The sequence below is a fragment of the Telopea speciosissima genome, chromosome 1 (genome assembly GCF_018873765.1).
Source record: "Telopea speciosissima isolate NSW1024214 ecotype Mountain lineage chromosome 1, Tspe_v1, whole genome shotgun sequence".
Classification (NCBI taxonomy): Eukaryota; Viridiplantae; Streptophyta; class Magnoliopsida; order Proteales; family Proteaceae; genus Telopea; species Telopea speciosissima.
The window spans coordinates 13,413,772-13,435,657 of NC_057916.1; the positions used below are offsets into that span (position 1 = coordinate 13,413,772).

Consider the following 21,886-nt stretch of genomic DNA (forward strand, 5'->3'; position numbering starts at 1 on the left):
CAATTAACTTTTAAATCGTTTGATTCAGACAAAAGTACAGAAACCATCATCAATCCAACTTGTCAAGTCCACACATCTACACGTACCAAACTCTATTCGACATTTAGCATCTCAACCTTAGTTAGTAAGTTCACACATTATACGTGTATTAAATGCGCAACTGAACGTTTAGTTCAAAAATATTTCTTATACCGTATATATCCGTATATTTGATAATAAAAAAAACGCATTTTTTAAAGGTTCCACTCAAATTCAAATTCTAGGTTTTCCCATGACTCTCCGCTGATTAATATTCTGGGTTGTTATATTTCTCTGCATTTACCAAAAAACCTTAGTTGTTCCTTTCGTATGGACATAAGCCAATTGGGGAAATATTTCCTATGGGGGAGGTGCCCCTACATGCATGCATGGCCAATGAGAGCACATAGCGAGGTATCAATAGGTAGAGCTTTTCCACCACACATAGGAGGTCGAGTGGATATTTTGCCCCCTCTGTCCTGGTTGCAGGCATCACGCACTCACGCTCCCCCCATCCAATTCTTTTTCGCAAAAATTTTAGACAAGATAAACCTTTTTGGCAAGAGGAAAGATATCTAAATTTCAATCCATTTAAAAAGAAAGATAACAATAAAAATGCCTATGCAAACGAAGAATAAATATTTTGAATAAAAAAAAAAGAAAAAGAAAGCTGCCTGGTCACATTACCTACACCCTCACACAAGGGGGCGAAATGACCTCCGTTCCCCTCCTGTGGGATCATGGATGTCTTTGCATTTCCCCCATTGGCCCCCAAACTGGTGTTGAGGCCACGCCTCCATGCGACCAGGGCAGCATTCTTCCAACATCCATTCATGCTCCAGCCATATTTTTTTTTCCCAGATGTACAAGAGTCTATACTCATCAAAGAAGAGTAGGACATCCCCTACAAGACAGCTATGCCTACTAGGTCTAAGGGTGTCAATTGGTTTGGTTGCAATTAATAAATTTGGTTCAATTTCGATTCAAGATGTGACGGACATGGTATCAAAATCAAACTGATTATTAATTGGTTTCAAATTCTCAAATCTTAATCTGTTTCTGCTGGGCCAAGAAATGGGAAATGGCAAGAGGGAGGAACTTGAATACAGAAGAAAACTTTCACAAAGGTTCAACCTTTGATCGAAAGAAGGTGAAGTTGGAGCTGGAACGGATTTCAGTTACTCAATTCTCTGTTCTATAGTTTCTGACGAGAAATAAAACCTGATAATGTTTGTTTGATTAACTATTGGCTGAATCAGGAATAAACTTTCCCGGAGGTTGGGAGGAACCAAATGTGCTCTTGAATACGTGACCACAGAGAACTTGATTTGAGTTGTCATTGGGTCTCTAAGAGGTATATAGAGGGAGGTAACATACTTAAGTCGTACATATCATAAAACTTGATTCTTAAGATAAGTCGGTGTATTGGATGGGGATGGCGAACGGCAGAGATTCTCAAAGATGGGCAAGAGATAGTACCGGCTACCACCAGCAGGGGAGAGAGAGAGAGAGAGAGAGGTGAAAGTTGAAACTACTATAAATCTCCGAGTTGTCTCAGTTTCGGGCCTAACAAAAACGAAGCGCAAATTTCAAACCAGGAAGGCCCAGGGTCAAATCCAATTTCAGGATCCTTAGGTCAGGGGTTGAGGAAGAGAGTTGGATTTCAGGTCATAATTCACACCATCCCCAGTATCTGCCAGTCCAGCCAGGAAGCACAGAGCACAGTTAGGCTGCCATTTGATCTTTTCAGCTTCTCATCATTCAATCTCCCGAGACTAGTGTGACTAGAACACAGGGATTGCTTCAACTTGAAACTTTTTGAGGAGACAGTTAAGTTTGCAATTCGAGTAATTACATCTAACTTGAAGATTAATTACAACCACAATCACACTATGATTTAGAGAGATCTATTGCTATGGATACTAACCAATGTAGATCATAGAGAGATCTATTGCTATTGAAACTTTTTGAGGATACAATTAAGGTTGCAATTCGAGTAATTACATCTAACTTGAAGATTAATTACAACCACAATCACACTAGGATTTAGAGAGATCTATTGCTATGGATACTAACCAATGTAGCGTTCAATAGCACTTCAGCAAATCTAAACTGACAGCCAAGCCATCAAAACTAGGGACCAAAAAAAATCTGTTCTAAGCACTGCATGGGGCTTAGGAGCCCCCCAAACATTAGGTTACAAAACCATGACATAGATAAAAAAACTTAAAACCCAAGTAAGAAGGCTACACAAAAAAAATGTCAATATTTTAAATTTGTGACAGACAAATTTAGCAGTGGGAACAGGCGAAGGAGACGAAACAAAACTAAAAGATGTCAAAGGGAATTTATTGATAAACTCTTTTCCATAATTGTTGGGGCAAGGTGGAAACAGAATAGCAGGAGTGAAACAACAGAATACTAAGGAGACAAATGAGGATATCAGAGCGAAGAGTGATTGAACTTTCAATTACTGTCAACTTCAGGACATATCACATAGAAGAATCCATTTATTAGGAGAGCTGAGAAATGGCTACGATTGCAGATGAGACAACAATGAGGAAAGCAAGTGGCTACGATTACAGATGAGACAACAATGAGGAAAGCAAGTGGCTACGATTACAGATGAGACAACAATGAGGAAAGCAAGTGCCTATTCAAGCAGCACAAGTTAAATTGAGATGCCTATTCAAGCTGCACAAGTTAAATTTTCATGTATTAAAGAACAGTTTGCAAGTTTAAGGAGCCCACCCAAAAACAACACTTTGAGTGCTGTCGATTATAACATTTGAGTTTAGATCAGTTTATCAAAACCAATCAGTTGACACCCAGGAACCTGGCCCCTTTCACAGGTCAAAATATGCTCCAGTTCAGTATAGTACTCAAATAACTTTCAGATATGTAGATGTGGTCAATCTGTAGTGGAAAATTGTTTCACAATTCATTGGGAAAATGTCTTTAGGGGACAAAATTACCTTCAGCACTAAAATTCCAACAAATATTCTCTAGCTAAGCCCACAACAAAATAGGGAATCCAACCAAAATAAACATAGTAAATATCCTAAGTACAATATTCCAAAATGCAACAAAAATAACTCTTTAGAACTAAGCAGAAAAAGTCTACCCTCAAGGAAAACTCTGCTTAGTAGAAGAAACCAAGTACTTTACCACCAACATTCTTTCTTCGAGCCTCCTCATGATCCATGATGCCCGCAGATGTTGTCAGAACAATATACCCAAACTGCAGGATTGTATAAATAGATCAATATTGTTTAGAGAATTCTAATAAAAATTTTAGACAATAAATTAGATCATAGTAAGACAAAACAATGCAATACGCATGACACTCATGGCTCTTAAGAATATATTAACCTTAATATGTTCAATGACTCATCAATCTAGTAAGTTCTTTGCAGAATAGTACAACTGAAGGGAAAGTGTCTTCTTAAGATAATAATTTGAGTAAGTGAATCTCATGCAAACCTGTCTTGAGGGGAGCAACCTCGCAGTCCAGTTTTCAATATCTTTGACAGCCACATCAAAACGGGGACTGATAACACCACACTTGTTCAATCTTCCATTCAGTTCAACCACAATTTTTCCAGACCTATGATCATCAACATACTCAAACTCTCCAATATACCCTGTATAATGAAATAATGAAGAGTAGATGAGGGGAACCAGTAAATTAAGATGTAAAAAAGGTTCAGCAACAGGCAGAATGAAAAATAAAAAATTATTGCGAAACAAATTATCTAATAAACAGGAATAGGAGTCAGTCAAACCATGCTTCTGCATGACCATGAGGAACTTGATGATCACTTTTGAGGATGGTCTGATCATGACCTGTCGCTTTCCACGCTTTTCCGCATTGTACATGCTTTTTAGAGCATCATTTAAAACACTGATTCTCACCATCTTGACAAAGCTTGCTCCTGCAAAGGGAAACAGTAGGCACTGAATGCATTTAGAAAAATTCATAAAAAAAAAATGTTTTCATTCACATACAAAAGAATTAAGAAATAAGAATACTAGAATCAGAAAGGGAAGATTCAAAGCTGTACTTGTCTACTTTCTGGACAATACCACATGAATAAATGCAAAAACTATATTTCTTCATTGCTTTACTAAGAGTTTTACAAGCGAGATTAGGTTCAATGCTGTTGCCTCATATACATTAAAGATCATGTGGACCAATATAATGAAAATTTAGTTCCAGTTCAATGATTTCATCGATTCAGGCATTGCTAGCAGGCAGCATCATGATCCTTGTACTTTATGTTTTTAGAATGAGCATAAGGAGTATCATCTGCTAATACTATTTAAAACGAGAATAAGGAGAATTATTAGCTAATATAAACTTACTTCAACAAAAAATATATATATAGTGCATGAGGCTCTAGTTGAAACATACAGCCAAGACATGCAACGTTAAATTTGTAAAAATTCCTTTTTGAGTGAAAGGTCCAATGTATTTACCAAAAGGAGAGGAAAACAAATCCTTGAAAGAAAGGTACGTTCAGATGAAATTGGAGTCTTTTTCTTTTACCAATAAAAGAGATTATGAGTCATCAAATCCTTGAAAGAAACTCTATAGTAATCATGTATTAACACGACGCTGCATAATGCCTTTTTAAAGCTTATGCAAACAATTACAAGAGTTCCACAATCCACATGATGAACTTTCTGCATAAATAGATTGCAGGGTGGAATGAAAGCAAACTTTTAGTTTGGTAAATTTTTCATTGCAAAAACATCGGAGCCCACTGAATTAAACCCTTAATGACTAGAAAGACTATAAGTTGGGAGCATTTTAAAATAACTATAGAAAGATAATATTGGAAGACATAAAGGGGTTACACAACAAAATACATGTGCCACATACCCTGAAGAAGTGTTACAACCAACTCAATGTAAATTCTGTGATTTTTCAACTACAATTCATATCCCTAATATTTATCAAAAAGAAAGGGATCTTAAGGAGGATTAACAGTTAAAAACTGTCCAAACCTTGTGTATATGATTAATGTACTGAGTTGTTTTATCTACTCGGAGACAAACCCACAAACCAAACTTTAAAGAAAAACTGCAGGGATAAAGAAAATACCGATATAGATGAAAACGGTTTACATCGATATCATCACATATAGAGGGACATGGTGTAGTTTTTAAGCCAACCTATCAATCGGAGTCAATAACAAAGTTGCGATGAGCCAACGTCCAAGAGCCCTACTGACTGACCTGGTTATTGTAAGAATCTCTTCGAGAACTAAAACTTAGTCTCCAAACAGATTGTGTTTAATGAACATACCCTCTTGGATAGATGCAAAATCTCAGATTAATAAGATTATGCTGCCCACGAGATTTAACCTACCGTTTGATCCTGTAAATAACAATCGCAACGCCTAAAATCTATGCAAAAGTAAGAAGTCAAAAGAACCATGGGTGTCCATTTTGTGTTAATTCAGCATGTCTGCACATAAAACTTAACAGAACAGAACACTAAAAACAACAGAGACACCAAAACCATTTTCAACAAAACTCATGCACACGCACAAGCCCAACCCAGATCGATGAAACGTGTAGATGTGACGATTGGATGAGCGTATATAATCAAATAATGCAAGGAAAATGTATAACCGATCCTGCAGACTAATTTAAACAAGAAAGTAAGGGGGAAAGGGGAAATAGCAGGAATGGAGATAAAACAGACCAGAGTGAACTTACAAGAGCAAGAAAGAATGAAAATGGAAGAGAGAATATAACTTAGATTCACCATTTAAGGGTCTGGGATCATACCTGTAAGCAGATATCTGCTGCTCGACGAGAACGTTGATAGCAGAAACTAGGGTTTCGGGGTTAGAGAGTGGACATTGAGAAACCCTTTGGCCTATTTAGAGGAGTTCAAACGTAATTACTGAACTACCCTTCTCCTTAGGTTTTCCTACACCAAAGCGACCGGTTGCCCAATTAGACACTAACTAATCCTTGAATACCAAACAAGTCGTGCGAGTTGGGTGAGAGTCAGACGGGCTATCTAGCTTTTGGGCCTAGTTGGTAGTCGGAGTTCGGAATTCGGATCCTTTCCAACATTCTTCTCCTTAATCCTTATGCCACGTTGTCTATCCATTCATGGAGTGAAACTTTGGGATGTAAACGGTTCGGATTCGGTTCAGATAGTGCTATATCTGCATCCGTATTTGATTAGGTTACGGATGGATTCAGATAGTACTAAATGAAAACGGACACGGATACGGATCGGATATTTTATCCGTTTACAAGTGAATATAGCTTTTTGAATAGATATAGCCTATCCATATCTGTATTCGTTTAGCTTTCGAACGGATTCGAATAGTGCTAAACGGATACGGACACAGATACGGATACGAAAACGGATTTTAACTAGTCATTTACACCCCTAAGTGAAACCACCGTTACCCCTATTATTTTTTTTCCCCTTTTTCTTCTCTCTCCCATTTTTTTATGCATCCAATATCCATTAAAAAATAGGTAACAAGATAATGATCTAATCCAATTGTGATGATTTAGTCAGATCAGGTATTGATACGTGTATCGGATCAAATGTAGATCTCTTTTATCGGATCGGGTATCGATCACCTATGAAACCAATACAATATCGATGCGATATTGACACGGTTCGACCGTATGAGACAAGTTTACCTCCTTGTTTTTTTGTTAAAAATGGATTTTTTTTTATTGTTTTCCCCTTTGTCTATACCGATTCACCAGTACTATACTAGGATTGGTGACTTGTGATACCAACATCTCAAGCCATTGTAAACTGTCTCGTCAAAGCTTATTAGAGGTAATAGGAAATATGGCATAAGGAGAAAGTAGTTTAAAGAGATGCCGTCTTCCATGTCGTTGGAGAAGATCCAAACTCGTCTAAGAGTGTCAACCGGTTGAATCGGTTGATTTTGATTGGATCTAATTTTTCCCCACCAATTTTAGGCTCTGCACCATTATCAACCATTTATGTATCTGCCTTTATAGGGTAGGACATGGATACACTACTATTTGATGGGTTGGTTGCTAGTCCATAATCGGGTTCAAGGAAATCAGACTAATCATATTTTGAATCAAGCTAATTGTCTAATCAGATCGCAGGTTGGGCTACAACCAAACACTGTAACTAACCTTTTTCCATAATTGGGATAGGCCCTACACCAAACCATTTACTAACCGTTGCGGCTTTATCACTTGACAACCCCTAGGCTTAGTCCACATAGAATTTCAAAATTTCTACATCTTACATAGAAGACTAATGAAGTATGAACTAAGGAAAGCGGTTGGGCTTCTATCTTATGTATTAATGAGGAAAAGTATGTTTTCTCTTTTGATCATGACTATGTAGAATCAGTAGATGAAGCAGAAGGAAGAGCAATAAAACAAGGACTGAAGGAAGCAGAGCAAAAATACATCAAGCGCTTAAGCATCTAGATAGATTCTACTCATTTGATGGAGTGGCTTGAAAAAGAAAATTTTCATAAATAGCCATGACAGATCTTTCAACTTGTATATAATATATATGGGTTGATACTCTTTGTGCCGCAATGCAATCTATGCTCAGACACATAGACCTACCATTCAGGGGGGCAAGGTGATCATTTCGCTCACCCCCATGTGTTTGCCGGCACAAAGAACATTTGGCCTTTATAGTGATCTACTCCACAACGGAGTCTCATAAGCTAAGAAATTCATGGTTTCACTTGAACGTGCAACAGGAGGGCCAATTAAGAGGAAAGGAAAAGCATTTGATGGTAGTTTGATTAACACGTGAGGATTGTTTAGTCAGGTCACTTGAAAAAATTCGAACGCATAGACAATTATCCCCACAACGTTTGCAAAATTACCTCAGATGTCCTTGCAACTGATCGAATTCCAATATCGTGATTGATTTTTCTTTTCGGAACCAATTCAGGGATATAGTCTAGGGAAAATTATTGTCTCCATTTATCTACCCCTTCATTTTCTCCATTTCATCTAACAAGGGGAGTGGACCTACCCGGGTCGGGCAGGGGTAGGGTGAATCGTTATCACCTCCAATTCCTGCCCGCTCCAATTCTCTCCAATCCCTCACATAGAAGCGGAAATGACCACCTTATCCACTGCCCGAACACACTGCCCAAGGTGAGGTAGGATGGTCATTTCTGCTCTTATGTGAGGGATTAGAGGGAATTGGAGGGAACAACAAATTGGAGGTGATAAAAATTCGGATGAGATAGTCATTTCCGCTCTCTATGAGAGGAAATGGAGGAAATGGAGGACAGATAAAAGGAGGCGATAAAGATCCACTCCCTAATCCCTCGGGAGTCAGTCAGATTCTAAAAACCCTGCTTAAACCCTCCCTCCCGTAATTTCGTTTTTTTTTTTTTGTGTTGCGCGCTCTTGCACTTCAAAGGAAACCTTCTTCGCTTCATCAACAATAATTTGAAATTCCAGAAGAAGCACCGAAGTCTGCAGAGTGGAAAAGATGAGTTATTTCAACAACAACAGCAATAACTTTGACAGTCTCCTCCTGCAAACCATGATGGGGAGATTACAACTCCGATCTCCTTACCTCAACACTAATTCTCATCTCTCCCAAAGCTTGGAAGATTTCCTGATTGATACCGGTGACATCCCCGAAGACGACGACGCCGACGCCGACAGAACTCCACTTGCCAGAGAAGAATCGAAACTGGAGAAGGAGATCATTCGTGTCATCCTTAGCGGTAATACCGAATCTCTGAAACCTAATTCCGGACAATCCGTCGCGATCGGCGAACACCATATTTGCATTGGGTTTCATGAAGAGAAGGATTCCGATTACCGCGTTTGGGAGTGGCATGGTCATCTTATGTTTTTTGATGAGGAGAATGGGTATTCTCCGGAATATATCTATGGGAATTACTTTGAGAGAGCGCCATCGATGAAACCAACCGTGGACGCTGAGAAGGATGCGGAGAAGGAGGACCGTGGAGGAAGCTTGGGGCTGAGGGAGTTGATTGACGGTGGGGATTCAATCGGTGGTCGGATTCTTCATCGGAACATGAATTCCGGTTCACGTAAGTGAGGATTTAGTTCTGTTCATTCGTTAGTATTTATTGAATGGGTTTGAAGGAGCTTGGGTTTAAAGTTGGGACTTTAGGGCACCTTATTTGGGATTTGTATGGTTGTAGAAGTTCGATCTTATGATAAGATTCTCAGTATTAACTGTGGAACTCGACCAACTTCGAAGAGTCTTGTCTTCAAGATCTTACATGGAATTGTTACTTTCATATAATTTTGTTTTTTTTTAATTTTATTTCTGAAAGATTGTTCGCCTGTATTTGATTAACACATTGAGTTGCGGTTCATGATATATAGAACCCATTCTTGTTGTTAGTGTGAATTATTTTGCATTTTCATTTTGACTAGACTAAACAATTTATACTTTCTTCTTGCTAGGGTGTTCCATGAACAAAACATCCCCATAAAATTCATTACAATATAGGAAGTGCATAGACGTTGTTGTAGACCATTAACAGTGGCGTTATTAAAGTTCTTTCCCACCCTATTATTACTGGGACATAACCAGTCCACCTGAATAATCATCTTTTGTAATTTCCCATTTTGGTGATTATACATTTGCATATAATGGTGAAATCTATTGTTCTGTTTCCAAGGAATGGAATGACAACACAGCATGGTTAACTAGCCATCATTCTGAACCAACGAATGCTTACATTTTCCTTTTTGGAGGGGAGGGGGGAATGCAGCCAATATTCACTTGTGTCTTGTCTTAAAGGACAGCCTGCTAGCAGGGGAAGTACGTACAAAGACTGATAAATTGATAAATATACTACAACGATTCTTACAGTAGAGATACTCTCACTCTGTGTGGAGATATATTGACCTGTGTCCATGTCAGCCCTCAAAGTTCCCCAATTTTGGTCAGCTTATCAGGCAAGGAATTGCTACCTTTAGTCACTGAGTGAACAAGATGCTGCTCAGTGGCATTTGGAGATCTAACCCTACTAATGAGGTCAGAGTTTTACCATGGAGATCAGAGTACATACAAAAACAACTATACTAAAATGACTCTTACAGTAGAGATACTCTCACACTATGCCAAGAGATATTGGCCTGTGTTGATGTCATCCCTCAAAGGTCCTTTCTATTCTACAGCTTATCAGGCAGGGGATTGCTACCTCTGGCTTACCCAGTGTACTAGATGCTTCTCAATGCATCCAGCAATCTGGTCCTGCCTGTTAGATTTGCGAATGAAGTGAAGCCTAGAGTTTTAATTTTGATGGGGACTTCGTCCAGTCAGTTGAAACTGGCTGGATTAATATGCTTTTATAAGGAAGCTGTCAATTGTCATAATGATTGTGGGTTAAACCTAAACCCTCATATTGGTTCAGTGGATTCATTTGTGCCAACACTATGGGTCGCTTCCAAGTTATTGCATTGTTTTTCTTTGTGCGACACCATTAACACAATATAGAGTAATATGTCAGGAGAGAGTGTTATATTACTATTAAGGGCACACACATTATTTATGGCTGGGTAACCTGCGGATCCTTCTTTTTTGCCTTCAATTTTATGCATTTCCATGTAGCATATTACGCATGCTCTTGTACAAGTAAAGATAATCAAAAGTCATTGATTGGATCTCTCTCACACTCATGCAAGTTGGGAAACACTTGGGTAATTGGCAATACTGAATCTATGGGGGCAATGATTAGTCCATCTGCTAGCATTCACAAAGCAGAGCATGCTCTTCAAAGCAATTTTTAACACTGCATAGTTTCCTTTTTACCAAATACTGGTGTGGTGATTGGGAGCTATCTTTTGAAAGATTTTTTGTTACTTGTGTTGGAAAGGGGAGAGATTTCAAACTTGGGGTTTTTTGCATGGCAACAAGAACATTATTTTCTTAGTGAGTTGCTCATAGGTTTAAGCAGTGTCTCTTCTCTTCTTTGTGAATTGCTTGACTTGCATGTGGTTGTGGAAGAAATTCCGACCTAGCTTTGTGGGTAGGCACTTGATCATTCTAGGATAGTGTTCATCCTTATGTTGATTCCAATGGATCGGACTTGCTTAGAAATAAGAGCCACATTTTTGTGGTTTAATGTGTCCTTAGTTGGCGAAAGAAGCTGATTTTAAAACAGTAACTGGAAATGATATTTGAATTTACTGAACATGCACAGGAATAATACGCAACAGCTTATCTGCTGTGCTTCTTCCCCCCCCCCCCCCCCTTTCTCCCTTTCTGTTATTGAACATTTGTTTATTTGTCTTGAAATTCTCTTTTTCCCTTTTCCATCTTAAACTGCCAGGTTTTAGGTACAAGACTTGTACTTGAGTATATAAGGATTTTGAACTTTGAAGAAGAAACTGCATTTTTTTCTTCTGCCTTGCGGTCTTCAAAGTTTTTCTAGTCTTCTTGTTTGAGTTGTCTAGTGGCCCCTTCCAGTTGCAGCCTAGGGGGTTATGACTTATGATTTTGCCCAGCATTGTCTTAAGGAAAGTTTGCCCACGTGCAGAGCCTTCATGAATATCATCTCGCCGTCATTTCAGGGGCATTTAAAAAAATAAAATCAATAAGGGGGAAAAAAAGAATTTGGATTAGAATGGATGGTAACATTGTGGTGCAGAACACTTTCCAAATTATGTTCTTTCACAAATTTGTGAAACTATGTATATTATTTGTCTGAAATTCATGAATGTTTATCCTCACTGAATTATTGATGAGATGATGATACTTGGATGGTGCACTCAACTACTATCAGTTGTTTGCATTGTATGACTAATGACATGAACATGATCATGTGCAAGTCGCTGCACATACACAACATCATATGATAGCAGTTTTATTATCTGTTGTATTTTGGAAGGTGCATATGACCTTAAACCTGCTACCTCATCTATTAGTCTCGTTTGCACATGATATTTGTATTTTCATCAAGGTTCTGTTTGGTTGCAAGTATCGGGAAGGGAAGTCAAGTCAATTTGAAAAGGAAAAAATAAAGTTCTGTAATAATAATTGTGTAATCTATATAAAATTCTTACCATATTTTTTATAATTATGCTTGGATAGAGTTTTTCGTCACACATGATGAAGAGAGAAGAATCCCTTCACTTGTGATTTTTTATGTTTAGATGGGATTCCTGGAATGGTGAAAAGGGCATTGCGGACCTTCGTCAATATAGGATGGTGGGGAGTAATGGTAAGATAATAGTGGTGGTCGAAGAGGAACCATGAGTGGAGGAAAACTTTTCTCATTATACTTTGTGGAAAGTTTTGCTTCATCCATGGAATCTCTTCAGCCTCCACTATGATCTCATAATTACTCCCTCATCCAAGGGAAGATTTGAATGCCCTTTTCATTCTTCCAGCAGTCCCATCCAACCACCGAAAGGGTTGGATGAAGAGATTCTCTTTTCACTATGCGTGAAGCAAACTCAACCTTATAAAGATGTAAAGTAAAATTCAATAACCAGATTTAGAATGTTTTAGAGTTAATTATGAATACAAAAATTTTCACATTAATATTGATGATTTCATTTCATTTTCCTTCCCTTGAATTTTCTTGCAACCTCTATGGAGATAGATTTCTGTCACCATCGAAATCACTGGTGGTGCTTAGCTGTTTTCGGAGCTGAAAAGCATTTTGCGTTGATAACTTTCTCTAAAACAATGCTTCTTGTCCTTTTAAATATTTGTGAACCAAAGTATGTTAAGTCATTTCTTTTTAAGCACCATTTGTTTGGAGTAAATAACTTGAATTAGAATCAATTAGGATATGATTTTGTTCTAAGTTTTCTTACAACTTTAGGGCATGAAATAGTGGGTACCACTGTAAATTTTACATTATTTTTTATTTGCAGTGAAATTAATTCCTAAGTTAAGAATCGTAGGTTCTTTCTTTTGATAGATTCTACATGGTTTCAGAAATCGAATCGGAATTGCCAATTCGATTTAGAATTGGCTGACCCTAAGCCCAATTAACATTGATTCTTGCAATCTATTTTCGAAGCGGCAATGAATGCTCTTTGATTTTAATGTTTAGGTATTTTTCTATGGTTTAGAAAATAAAATAGTATGAACAGTAATGAAACATACCTCTTGTAGTAAGATCTACAAGTCTTTTAAATCAAAAACTCCAAAAAAAAAAACAGATCTATAAAAATCTTCACTTCTTCCCGATTCAAATTTCTAGGGTTTTGATAAATTTTTGACCAATTCTGATCATTTCAAATTGGAATCAATAGAAACCAATCCAATATTTCGGGTTTAAAATTTTGAAAATTTAACCATTTTGAGGGTAGCATGGGATGTTTCATATGTGCAGCTAATGGATGTGGGGCAACCTGATATGGAACTCAACTAAGACTCATTCTAAATTTGTTTTTCACAGTACTCTTGTAGGATTTATACTCTTTACTTTTAGCTGATGTAAAATAGGTAGCTTACCCTATTACACTTATCCATTTCCATAATTAAACTTTTAGATTGCTAAAAAGAGAGTTATAATACTTGTAATGTGCCTTATGTTTCTTATACGAGTTGACATCATATGACTTTTGACTGTTTGCATTTATTTTATAAAAAAAAAGTTTCTCAAGTAGCTAATGTATCACAAGTCCTTTTATATGGTGTTTTTTTTTTTTTTGTTTATTATTTTTCTTCATTGGGTTGACTCATATGTTGATCGGCGATTCTGAACCATTTGACGTCAGCGTGCGTCCTTTTTAAAATATCTTTTTTCCTTAATTTTTTGAAAATCATAACTTTCAATTCATAAGTCTTATTTTCGTGAACTAATCTTCGTTGCGAAGATTATTTCGAGAATTGTCCAATGGTAACAAATCTGAGCATTGATTTGACCTAAAAATTTGTTGAAAATCCTTTCAAATGTAGGAACCTCATTGTAAAAAAAAAACCCATAAAATAATGGCAAAATCAATCTATATTCGAATGATCTTAAAATATAAGATATTTTATGATAAAAAACACTCAACTCATGAATTTTAGATTTTCTTTAAGGTAGCTTTATCAATTTTCTCTAATTAACCTCTCCTAGGGTATTTTGATAATTTTAAATTTATACAAGATGGGTCTTCCCTTTGTCCAAAAAACTCTATCTCATCATTGCTTTGAATATCCTCATGGTAATAAAACGGGTAATCTACAATAAAAATATATTGGTTTTGACAATTTGGATCTCCATTTGACCTATCATGAGCATAACTATTCTTTCCTACCATTTGCAATTACAAATAAAAATTCTCAATATATCTGAATAAGGATTTGAATCATAAACTGGTCATAATGTCATATTGTGAGCTAAAGAATAAATAAGAAAACTTATTGTAAAAATATATCCACCAAATCTTACAACCCCCATGGTCTAAGAGGGTGGTTTGCCATAACGCAAAGCAATCATTACTAATGGACAATATAAGATATACAGAGACTTTGGAGATCAAATCACTAGACTCTTTCGTGGGCCATTGTTATTTTAAACCTTTGTTTGATTATATTCGCATCAAATTTGCCAAAGTAGATTGGAGACTATGATTCATATGGTATTACTTCTTTGGAGTGATTTTAAGTTCTGTATTTTTTTTGCCTTAGCCTAAAGCATGTATTCATCACAAGTTTTAGTATTCAAAACGGCCTTAAAATTTTGGATTATGATTTGACTAGTTTTTACTTCTAAATATTAAACTACTTTTTTTTTATAAGATCATCTAGGTAAATATTTGTTCAATGTCATTCACCCAAAAAATATATATATATTTGTTCAATGTCATAATCATTTCTAAAAATCCAAAGTATGTTTCTTGAAAGAAGCAATCCAAAATTTTATACTAGTTACTGAGAAAGAGAAGGAACCACTCCTAAGAAATAAAGTTTTGTACCAAAAGGGAAGCTATTTTATCGAATAACATACTTAATTATTGAACAACACTTTCGATCAATGGTGTCATTTCACATGCATATTTGAAAAATGTGCAAAACACTAATAGCTTTTGATACTGTCATAATGATAAGTCACTTTCAAATTATTTTGAGAACCCTTTCTTACCGGATTATAGAGTGTTGGAGCCTGAAGGAATAGGTTTTGTATAGGAGCCACATAATTGACCGAAAGTGTTGTTAGCTGGAAAATAGAGGCTCTACCCAAAATTGAAAATGAATACCCCACTTTTGCTTCTTCTTCTATTTATTGATTTTGGAGTGTTTTCTTCGTCGACCCATTGACAAAATTATAGGGTGGACACATTTGTGCTACCACATGAAAAATAATATGGCAATTTTGACTATGAATATTTATTAAAATGTTTAAATTAGCCACACGTTAAATTTTAACTTTAAATTCAATCATTTATGAACCCCTTTCTCTCTCTCCTTATTAAATATACTATTTGATTATCCATTATTGGCTTAGCGTATATGATTTCAATATTAGCGGGTAGCATGGAGATTCCTCTCCCATAAAATATTTAACTTTAAGATTGTGAGCAAATATATGAATATTGCATCCATTGTTTTTCTTATAAAAGACAAAGACAACAATTCGACCAAAAAAAAAAAAGACTGAGACAACAAATTTCATTAATCAACCAATCCATACATGAGGATCATATACAAATAATAAACTGAACCCCATAAACTTAAAGGAATACAAAAACACCAATCTTCTTACAATAGGAAAGAGGCACCCATGAACAAAACAAAACACTAGCAGGATCCCAACCTTATAAAATACTAAAACTTTCTAAATCCTGCAAAAATAAAAATAAAACTGCAAATTCCACCTCCTTTAATTCTTTATGACTTATTGTCATGTTTTCATAGTCACACAAATAATATGCAAATATTATCTACATCTCTACTTCTTTATCCAAAGATCAAACAATTCACTCTAGTCTCATACACCAACATATGGCATAACTAGCCTTATTATTAAGTCCTTATTAAGCCAAGAGACAAAGGTTTATCGAAAAAAATCCCCAATTTGAAAACTTTGGACTTTTGAAGCCTTCAAATTTCAATTGAACTTTTCGAATAGCTTAAACTTTTAAGTTGGACACTTGAAGAGGTATCAGATGAACCATTAAGTCACTACATTAGTACTTATGTACAATCATCCAAAAGAGAGCATGGCAAAATATGAGGGGAAGAGGGGCAACACGAGAGTGGGAGGAATTTTTCTCCTCTAAGGTTCCTTACCCGGTCAGGTTCATAGGTTCCTCTCATAGGGAGGGCGAAAATGACGACCTCACCCCACCCGAGTAGTGTGTTCGGGCAGTGGATGAGGTCGTCATTTCCGGTCCCCTATGAGAGGAACCTACAAACCTGACCGGACAGGGAACCTGAGAGGACTTAAGTCCGAGTGGGAATATTGAGAATTAATCCCACAATGGAAACTCTAAGACCTTAGATGCCTTCAATGGACTTTTTTTGTGATGAAAACCTAGGTTAGAAGACATCAAATAGTTGAAAAGAAGTACCAACCTGTAGTTATGAAAAATCCAAATGAGGAGAGACTGAGTCTATGGTTGATTCATAGGTGAGAAGAAAAAAAAGGCTAATAATGAAGACAACAAACAAAAATTCTAGGGTTTTGTTCAATTGTAGATCAAACTTATGGCTTACGAATAGTCAATAAAACTCGGATTGACCCGAATCTGATTTGATCATTCCTTAAACCTGATCTCGTCTTCATGACTCCAGATCAGATTTCATACTCGGATGACTTGCCCGAGTCAAAACCTGGTTTCCAACCATACACTATTACTATGTAAAGGACATTTTCCTTTTCAAGGGTAAGTACAGTTACTATTCTATTGCCACTATAAATTCACATAAATACTCTATAGAGTCTTATACCTTACCTTGGGATGTGATGTTATCACTTCCCTGTCAAAATTAAATAGAATGGAACTTGAGGGTCAACCTATTCACTGCTTGCATTCAAAGAGGGAAAGAGTGCCAGGAGGAGAATTAAAACTGAAAAAAAGGGAGTGAAAATGAAACCAAACAGATTCTAATAAGAGACTCTATCCTACTCAGAGAAGATTTCTCTTTTTACTCTTTCTGGGCATTCCGTCAGTTCCATTTTTCCATGGTGTATTTAATGACGTGAACAGAGAACTCTCCCTTCGAGGGAATTAACCTCTTCAGTACTCAAAGCTCTACTAATAAGTTGGAGCTCCCTAATGTTTTTGCCCTTTTATTAGTTGGTTTTATTAATTCTCTTGGAAAACGAAGAAGTGAGTAGTGATTGATTCTCTAGAGTCTTAGAGATCGTGAAGTTGTTACTCTTCTCTTCACTTGCAGAAGAAGCTGAGGTGGTGAAGAAAAATTTCAACTTTAATCTTTTCTTCCCTTAACCTCAACCCCCACTTCATTCTTTTGATTCTCTAAATTTTAAATTTTTGCAGGAGAGTAGAGCATCTCGAGAATTCTAGGCAATGAAGAACGAAAACGAAAACTCTGTTTTCCCATCGTTATCTTCACTACTTTGCAGCTTCGGTAATGTGTAGACCATAAAATCAGAATCAGAGACTACCATTAACAAAACCCATTAATTTGAATATCGAAGAGCAAATCTCACTGTCACTTTCGATGTTAATTTGCAGGAAACGAGGACCTTCAACTTCAACTTCAAATGAACAACCCAGACTTCTCCTTCCCTGCTTCCATGCACTTCCAAAGACCGTAAGCTTCTTTTTGTTTTGATCTTAATTTTTAGACATAAATTTCGATTCTCACTTTCCATGGTGGGTCTGGCTTACGATTTTCTTCTTCTGTACAAAAGGGCTTTCCCTTTCACTGAGAGGAATTTCCATGAGAACAACTCTTACATAGATTTACAAGCATGCAAACATGACCAATTGGGAAGCTTTGAACCACATTCCTCCATTAATATACCTTCAATCCTTAATTGCCATATTCCAGGTTCGTAGGATTAATTGCTTCTTCTGATCTTAACGTGAAGAAAGTGAATTCTGCAAATAAATTAAGACAATTAATCAAGTTTTTTTCTTAAAATGGGACAGGCCATGGACTATTCAATGCTGCTGCAACTATTATTTCTTCTTCTTCTTCCGTGGTGGAGAATATTACTTCCCAGAAGAGGACCTCCACTAGTGTCTCAGTTCCACAGACCCAATCTGTAAGGGACTTATTCTTCCTCGTTTCCATAACCCATACTTAAAAAAGATCCTATTTTGTTTTTAACTAATTAAAAAATGTGTCACGTTCAGGGTTCTGTTCACGAAGTGGCCACCATGGAACCTAATATGAAGAAACGAGCTCTAAAGATTGGTGACACGTTCCATAACAACACTGCCAAGAGAAAGAAGGCAATGTGCAGTAGGAAGCAATGCCATCACCAGCCTCAATCTGAGAAACCTTCAGTGACCCATGATGAACAGACGGTTTGTAAACAGCAAAAGATCAAAAGGGTTTATGAATTGTTCTTCATAGCTCTTAAAATTCTACATTTGTGTGTTTCTGTGATTTGCAGGCGCCAGTGAGGAGAAGCCAAAAGCTAGGAGACAGGATAACAGCTCTACAGAAGCTAGTTTCTCCCTTTGGAAAGGTAAATACATACAACCTCTGCAAATTTGGTTTCCAGAAGAAATGATATCAGATTAATGGAATCCAGTTTTTCTCTCTACAACTAAATTCACCAAATTTCTTGATTACCAGTTAATTGTAATAAAGAATACTGGTAATTAATTAGTTACATAATCAAGAAACTATATATAACTGTAAGTATTTGCAGACGGACACAGCTTCAGTTTTGCACGAGGCTTATGTTCATATCAAGCTTCTTCAAGAGCAGGTTCAGGTATGGATAAGTTCATCATCTATCAAGTATGGACTCAGTTTTTATTTCACTTAATTACATCTTTTCTTTTTCTTGGGAGAGGGGGTGATGGAACCAATTTCTATTTTTCTTAGTCTTCAAGGCCCACTTACTTGAAGGAAGAGCTAGAAATTTTCTAATTTTGATTGAAGAGAGTCCTCTATTTTTGTTTCAGATGTTAAGTGCTCCATACTTCAGAACCAGCCTGTATCGTCCACAGGTAATTGAGACCCAAGAAATTCTGATTCTGATTCTTGCACAGAGCTAGTCTGGTTTATGTTGTTTAACTTTGATGCAGGAACTTGGATCTAAGGAAGAGGACTTGCGAAGCAGAGGTCTTTGCCTTGTTCCCATATCATTGACACAGAATCTGAATACAGAAGAAAGGACTGAATGTTCTTTATCGAGGATATCGATCATACATTCCTCGAAATAGTTAATTGCCAAAACCTTCAAAGTTAACACAACCAGTTCATATGGGTCTCATTGTTTAATTTGCACAATTGCTTTGTGATATTACATGCTGTAAGCCCATGTAAATGTTTTAGTTTGAATTTGGGGAACAAATTAATCAAACAGATAAGCTTAGTATGAAGCTAGGAACTAATACATTTCAGTGATGAATACTACATTTACATTTTCTCTTCAATTCACTGCTCTATCATATTCATTTATGAACTTGTTCCTTTGTTAATTTTATTTTCGTGATTGAAAAACAACAACCAATAGAACCACAAAAGAAAATGAAATTACAAATAGTCTCTGCAGTTTTAAATCGATTATGAAAACTTCTTTCTTATTGAGGTGGACCTGGGAATTCTCTCTAGACAACCAAATAAAGCTTGATTTATTTTGGAAAATTACTTCATTAAGTAAGATGTCTTCTCTAGATGGAGTGAATAGGTAGCCCATATGAATACTTATGGAACTATACTAGTTGGAGTTTATAATTATCAAATTATATAATGTGAGAACCCATCAATCCACTATAATACTTCCAAGTCTACTTTTACAAAATGGGTCAAATGAAAACTTCTATTAATATCTCTAGGCCAGCATCTTCACTTTGAGTAGAATTTAATGCTCTAGGGTTAGTAAAATATGCCCCACATCAACAAACTAAAAAGTAATGTTTTCAGTTTTGTATAAAAGGGGTTTACTTGTTCTTTAGTCCAATAAGCATCCCCTTTGAACAGAATCTGTCCATCATTAAGGGCAAGATAAAAAAAAAAAAATTAGGTATTTTTGGTAACTTTGCTTTACAAATTGTGCATAAGTTCCATTTTCCACAACAGATGACGTACCATGCTCCAAAGTCCATAGTTTCACAAGTATTCAAATAGGTTTCCTGTTTTAATAAGTCTACGAACCACTTTGGTTAATAAAGTTAGGGCACACTTTGGTTACTAAATTTTGAGCAAGAGATCTTTGCTTGGTCGCATGACCCTTGCATCAGTGTAAGACCAATGAAAGTGTGTGTAGGGGCCCCAACATGGATGGATTTTTTTATTTCATTGGGTGAGATGGTAATTTCGCACGCTCCTATGCCTGGGTGTAGGATCCATGTGACCAGACAACGTTCTTTTTCTTATAAAGTTATTGGAAAAAGATTGTTTGAGCCCTTAAGCAGGGTACTAGCACCTCTAAGTCTATCTCTCCCCTCCTCATATCAAATAACATTGCTACTCTCCTTTGTAAGATATCGTTTTATCACACCTCATTAGTGTGTTCCCCTGCACCAAGAGAGTGCAAACAATGCTTAAATTACCAAGAAGGTGCATGACCATAAATGAGGGGGTATATGATTAAATATAAGTATGAAATTTAGCAAGTGATCAATCTAGACCATTCCATTCTCTACTATTCAATGGTCAGAATTATCACATTGCCCATTCACATGAACATTCTAGGTGTGTGGAAGAAATAGTAAACAAGAAGATAGAGGAGTATACGAGGCGACTCAGCTAGAGAATGAAATAACTCATTCATTTAAAAAAGTATTAGGGCTTACTAATGCCCTTACACTATCAATCAAGGAAGATATTCTTCTTTCCCTTCGTGAGTACCGAAAGTGGCTTCCTCTTGGCTTTGCCCAGTCTTTAGAATTGTTAGAAAGAACCCAAAAAATAGAAAACTATTTGGAGATGTTCAACTAGGACTTAGGAGCTAGGTTTTCAAGTGATATTAAGGGGTATCCCTTAATTTAGTAAACAGTGATTCTACAAGGATGAAGATTGATACTACCCTTACTCAGGTTATGAAGAGCATTACAACTAAGTGGGTCACCTATAGATACTCTATCAACGTCCTCTCATCAAATCTTTTGCCATAAAGTCATGACAAATTTTCTTTTCTGATTTGCACAGTTTTAAAGGGCTTTTTTAAAAAGAACAACTAATTGTACCCCATGTGAAAGGATGATGGTTTTGATTATTTTATATTTGACAAATAATCTAGATTGATCACATGTCAAATTTCAAAATAAAATTAATTCACGTATTTTCATCAATTTGATATCTCAAAATTTCTTTAAGACATTATTTTTATTTTGTTTAGAGAAATCTCTGAGCTGTCAAGGGATGGTATGCTAGCACCCTCTCTCTCTCTCCTCGCATCAAAAGACCTTGTTCATAAAAAATCATTCCTATCACACCTCTTTTGTGCAGTCATCTATGCCGCTTGCTCAAGAACCCTCTTCCATTTTTGCTTATAAATATTGATCTGAAGGTGCGTAATGTATGTGTGAGGTTAAAGAAACTTGAGTGGTAAATAACTAAATATCCCATGATCCAAAAAACTATTTAAAATCCAAGGCACATGGGTTCGGGACGACCCGATTACGTGGTGGGAACTGGGAACCAAGTCAGCGATCCACGAAAAAGCGGGGATTCATTCCTTTTCAGCCGTCCATAGACTCCGTACAGGTACAGAGATCGAACGAGCGAAATGGGAGCCAAGTCAGCGGTCCGAGTGAATTCCTACAATCCAATAGA

At 36.6% G+C, this 21,886-nt stretch overlaps 3 protein-coding genes across 3 annotated transcripts; 2 read left to right on the plus strand and 1 right to left on the minus strand.

Moving 5' to 3' along the window:
- Positions 1–3,051: 3,051 nt before the first annotated feature.
- LOC122643159 (40S ribosomal protein S15a-1) lies at positions 3,052–5,922 on the minus strand. The gene is made up of 4 exons (XM_043836812.1): positions 5,818–5,922; positions 3,804–3,953; positions 3,502–3,662; positions 3,052–3,259 (listed from the first exon to the last, which is right to left on the minus strand). Exons 2-4 carry the CDS (start codon positions 3,934–3,936, stop codon positions 3,161–3,163), a joined length of 393 nt encoding a protein of 130 aa, XP_043692747.1. The 5' UTR covers positions 3,937–3,953; positions 5,818–5,922; the 3' UTR covers positions 3,052–3,160.
- Positions 5,923–8,408: 2,486 nt separating this feature from the next.
- Positions 8,409–18,571, plus strand: LOC122643153. The gene is made up of 2 exons (XM_043836801.1): positions 8,409–9,106; positions 18,560–18,571. The coding sequence occupies exon 1, from the start codon at positions 8,513–8,515 to the stop codon at positions 9,092–9,094; it is 582 nt and encodes a 193-aa protein (XP_043692736.1). The 5' UTR covers positions 8,409–8,512; the 3' UTR covers positions 9,095–9,106; positions 18,560–18,571.
- LOC122660637 (transcription factor bHLH110-like) lies at positions 18,537–19,407 on the plus strand (the record flags this gene model as incomplete). The annotated part of the gene is made up of 5 exons (XM_043855988.1): positions 18,537–18,623; positions 18,810–18,875; positions 19,069–19,113; positions 19,192–19,296; positions 19,336–19,407. Coding segments are annotated over 5 exons (375 nt in total), but the record flags the coding sequence as incomplete, so codon positions are not given.
- Positions 19,408–21,886: the final 2,479 nt, after the last annotated feature.

Excerpts from the sequence above, each read along its gene's own strand:
- LOC122643159 (XM_043836812.1), bottom strand. The coding sequence starts at position 3,936 with ATGGTGAGAATCAGTGTTTTAAATGATGCTCTAAAAAGCATGTACAAT. Across the intron at positions 3,663-3,803 it reads CATGGTCATGCAGAAGCATG|GGTATATTGGAGAGTTTGAG; the intron begins GTTTGACTGACT and ends TTCATTATACAG. Across the intron at positions 3,260-3,501 it reads GGTTGCTCCCCTCAAGACAG|TTTGGGTATATTGTTCTGAC; the intron begins GTTTGCATGAGA and ends ACAATCCTGCAG.
- LOC122643153 (XM_043836801.1), top strand. The coding sequence starts at position 8,513 with ATGAGTTATTTCAACAACAACAGCAATAACTTTGACAGTCTCCTCCTG.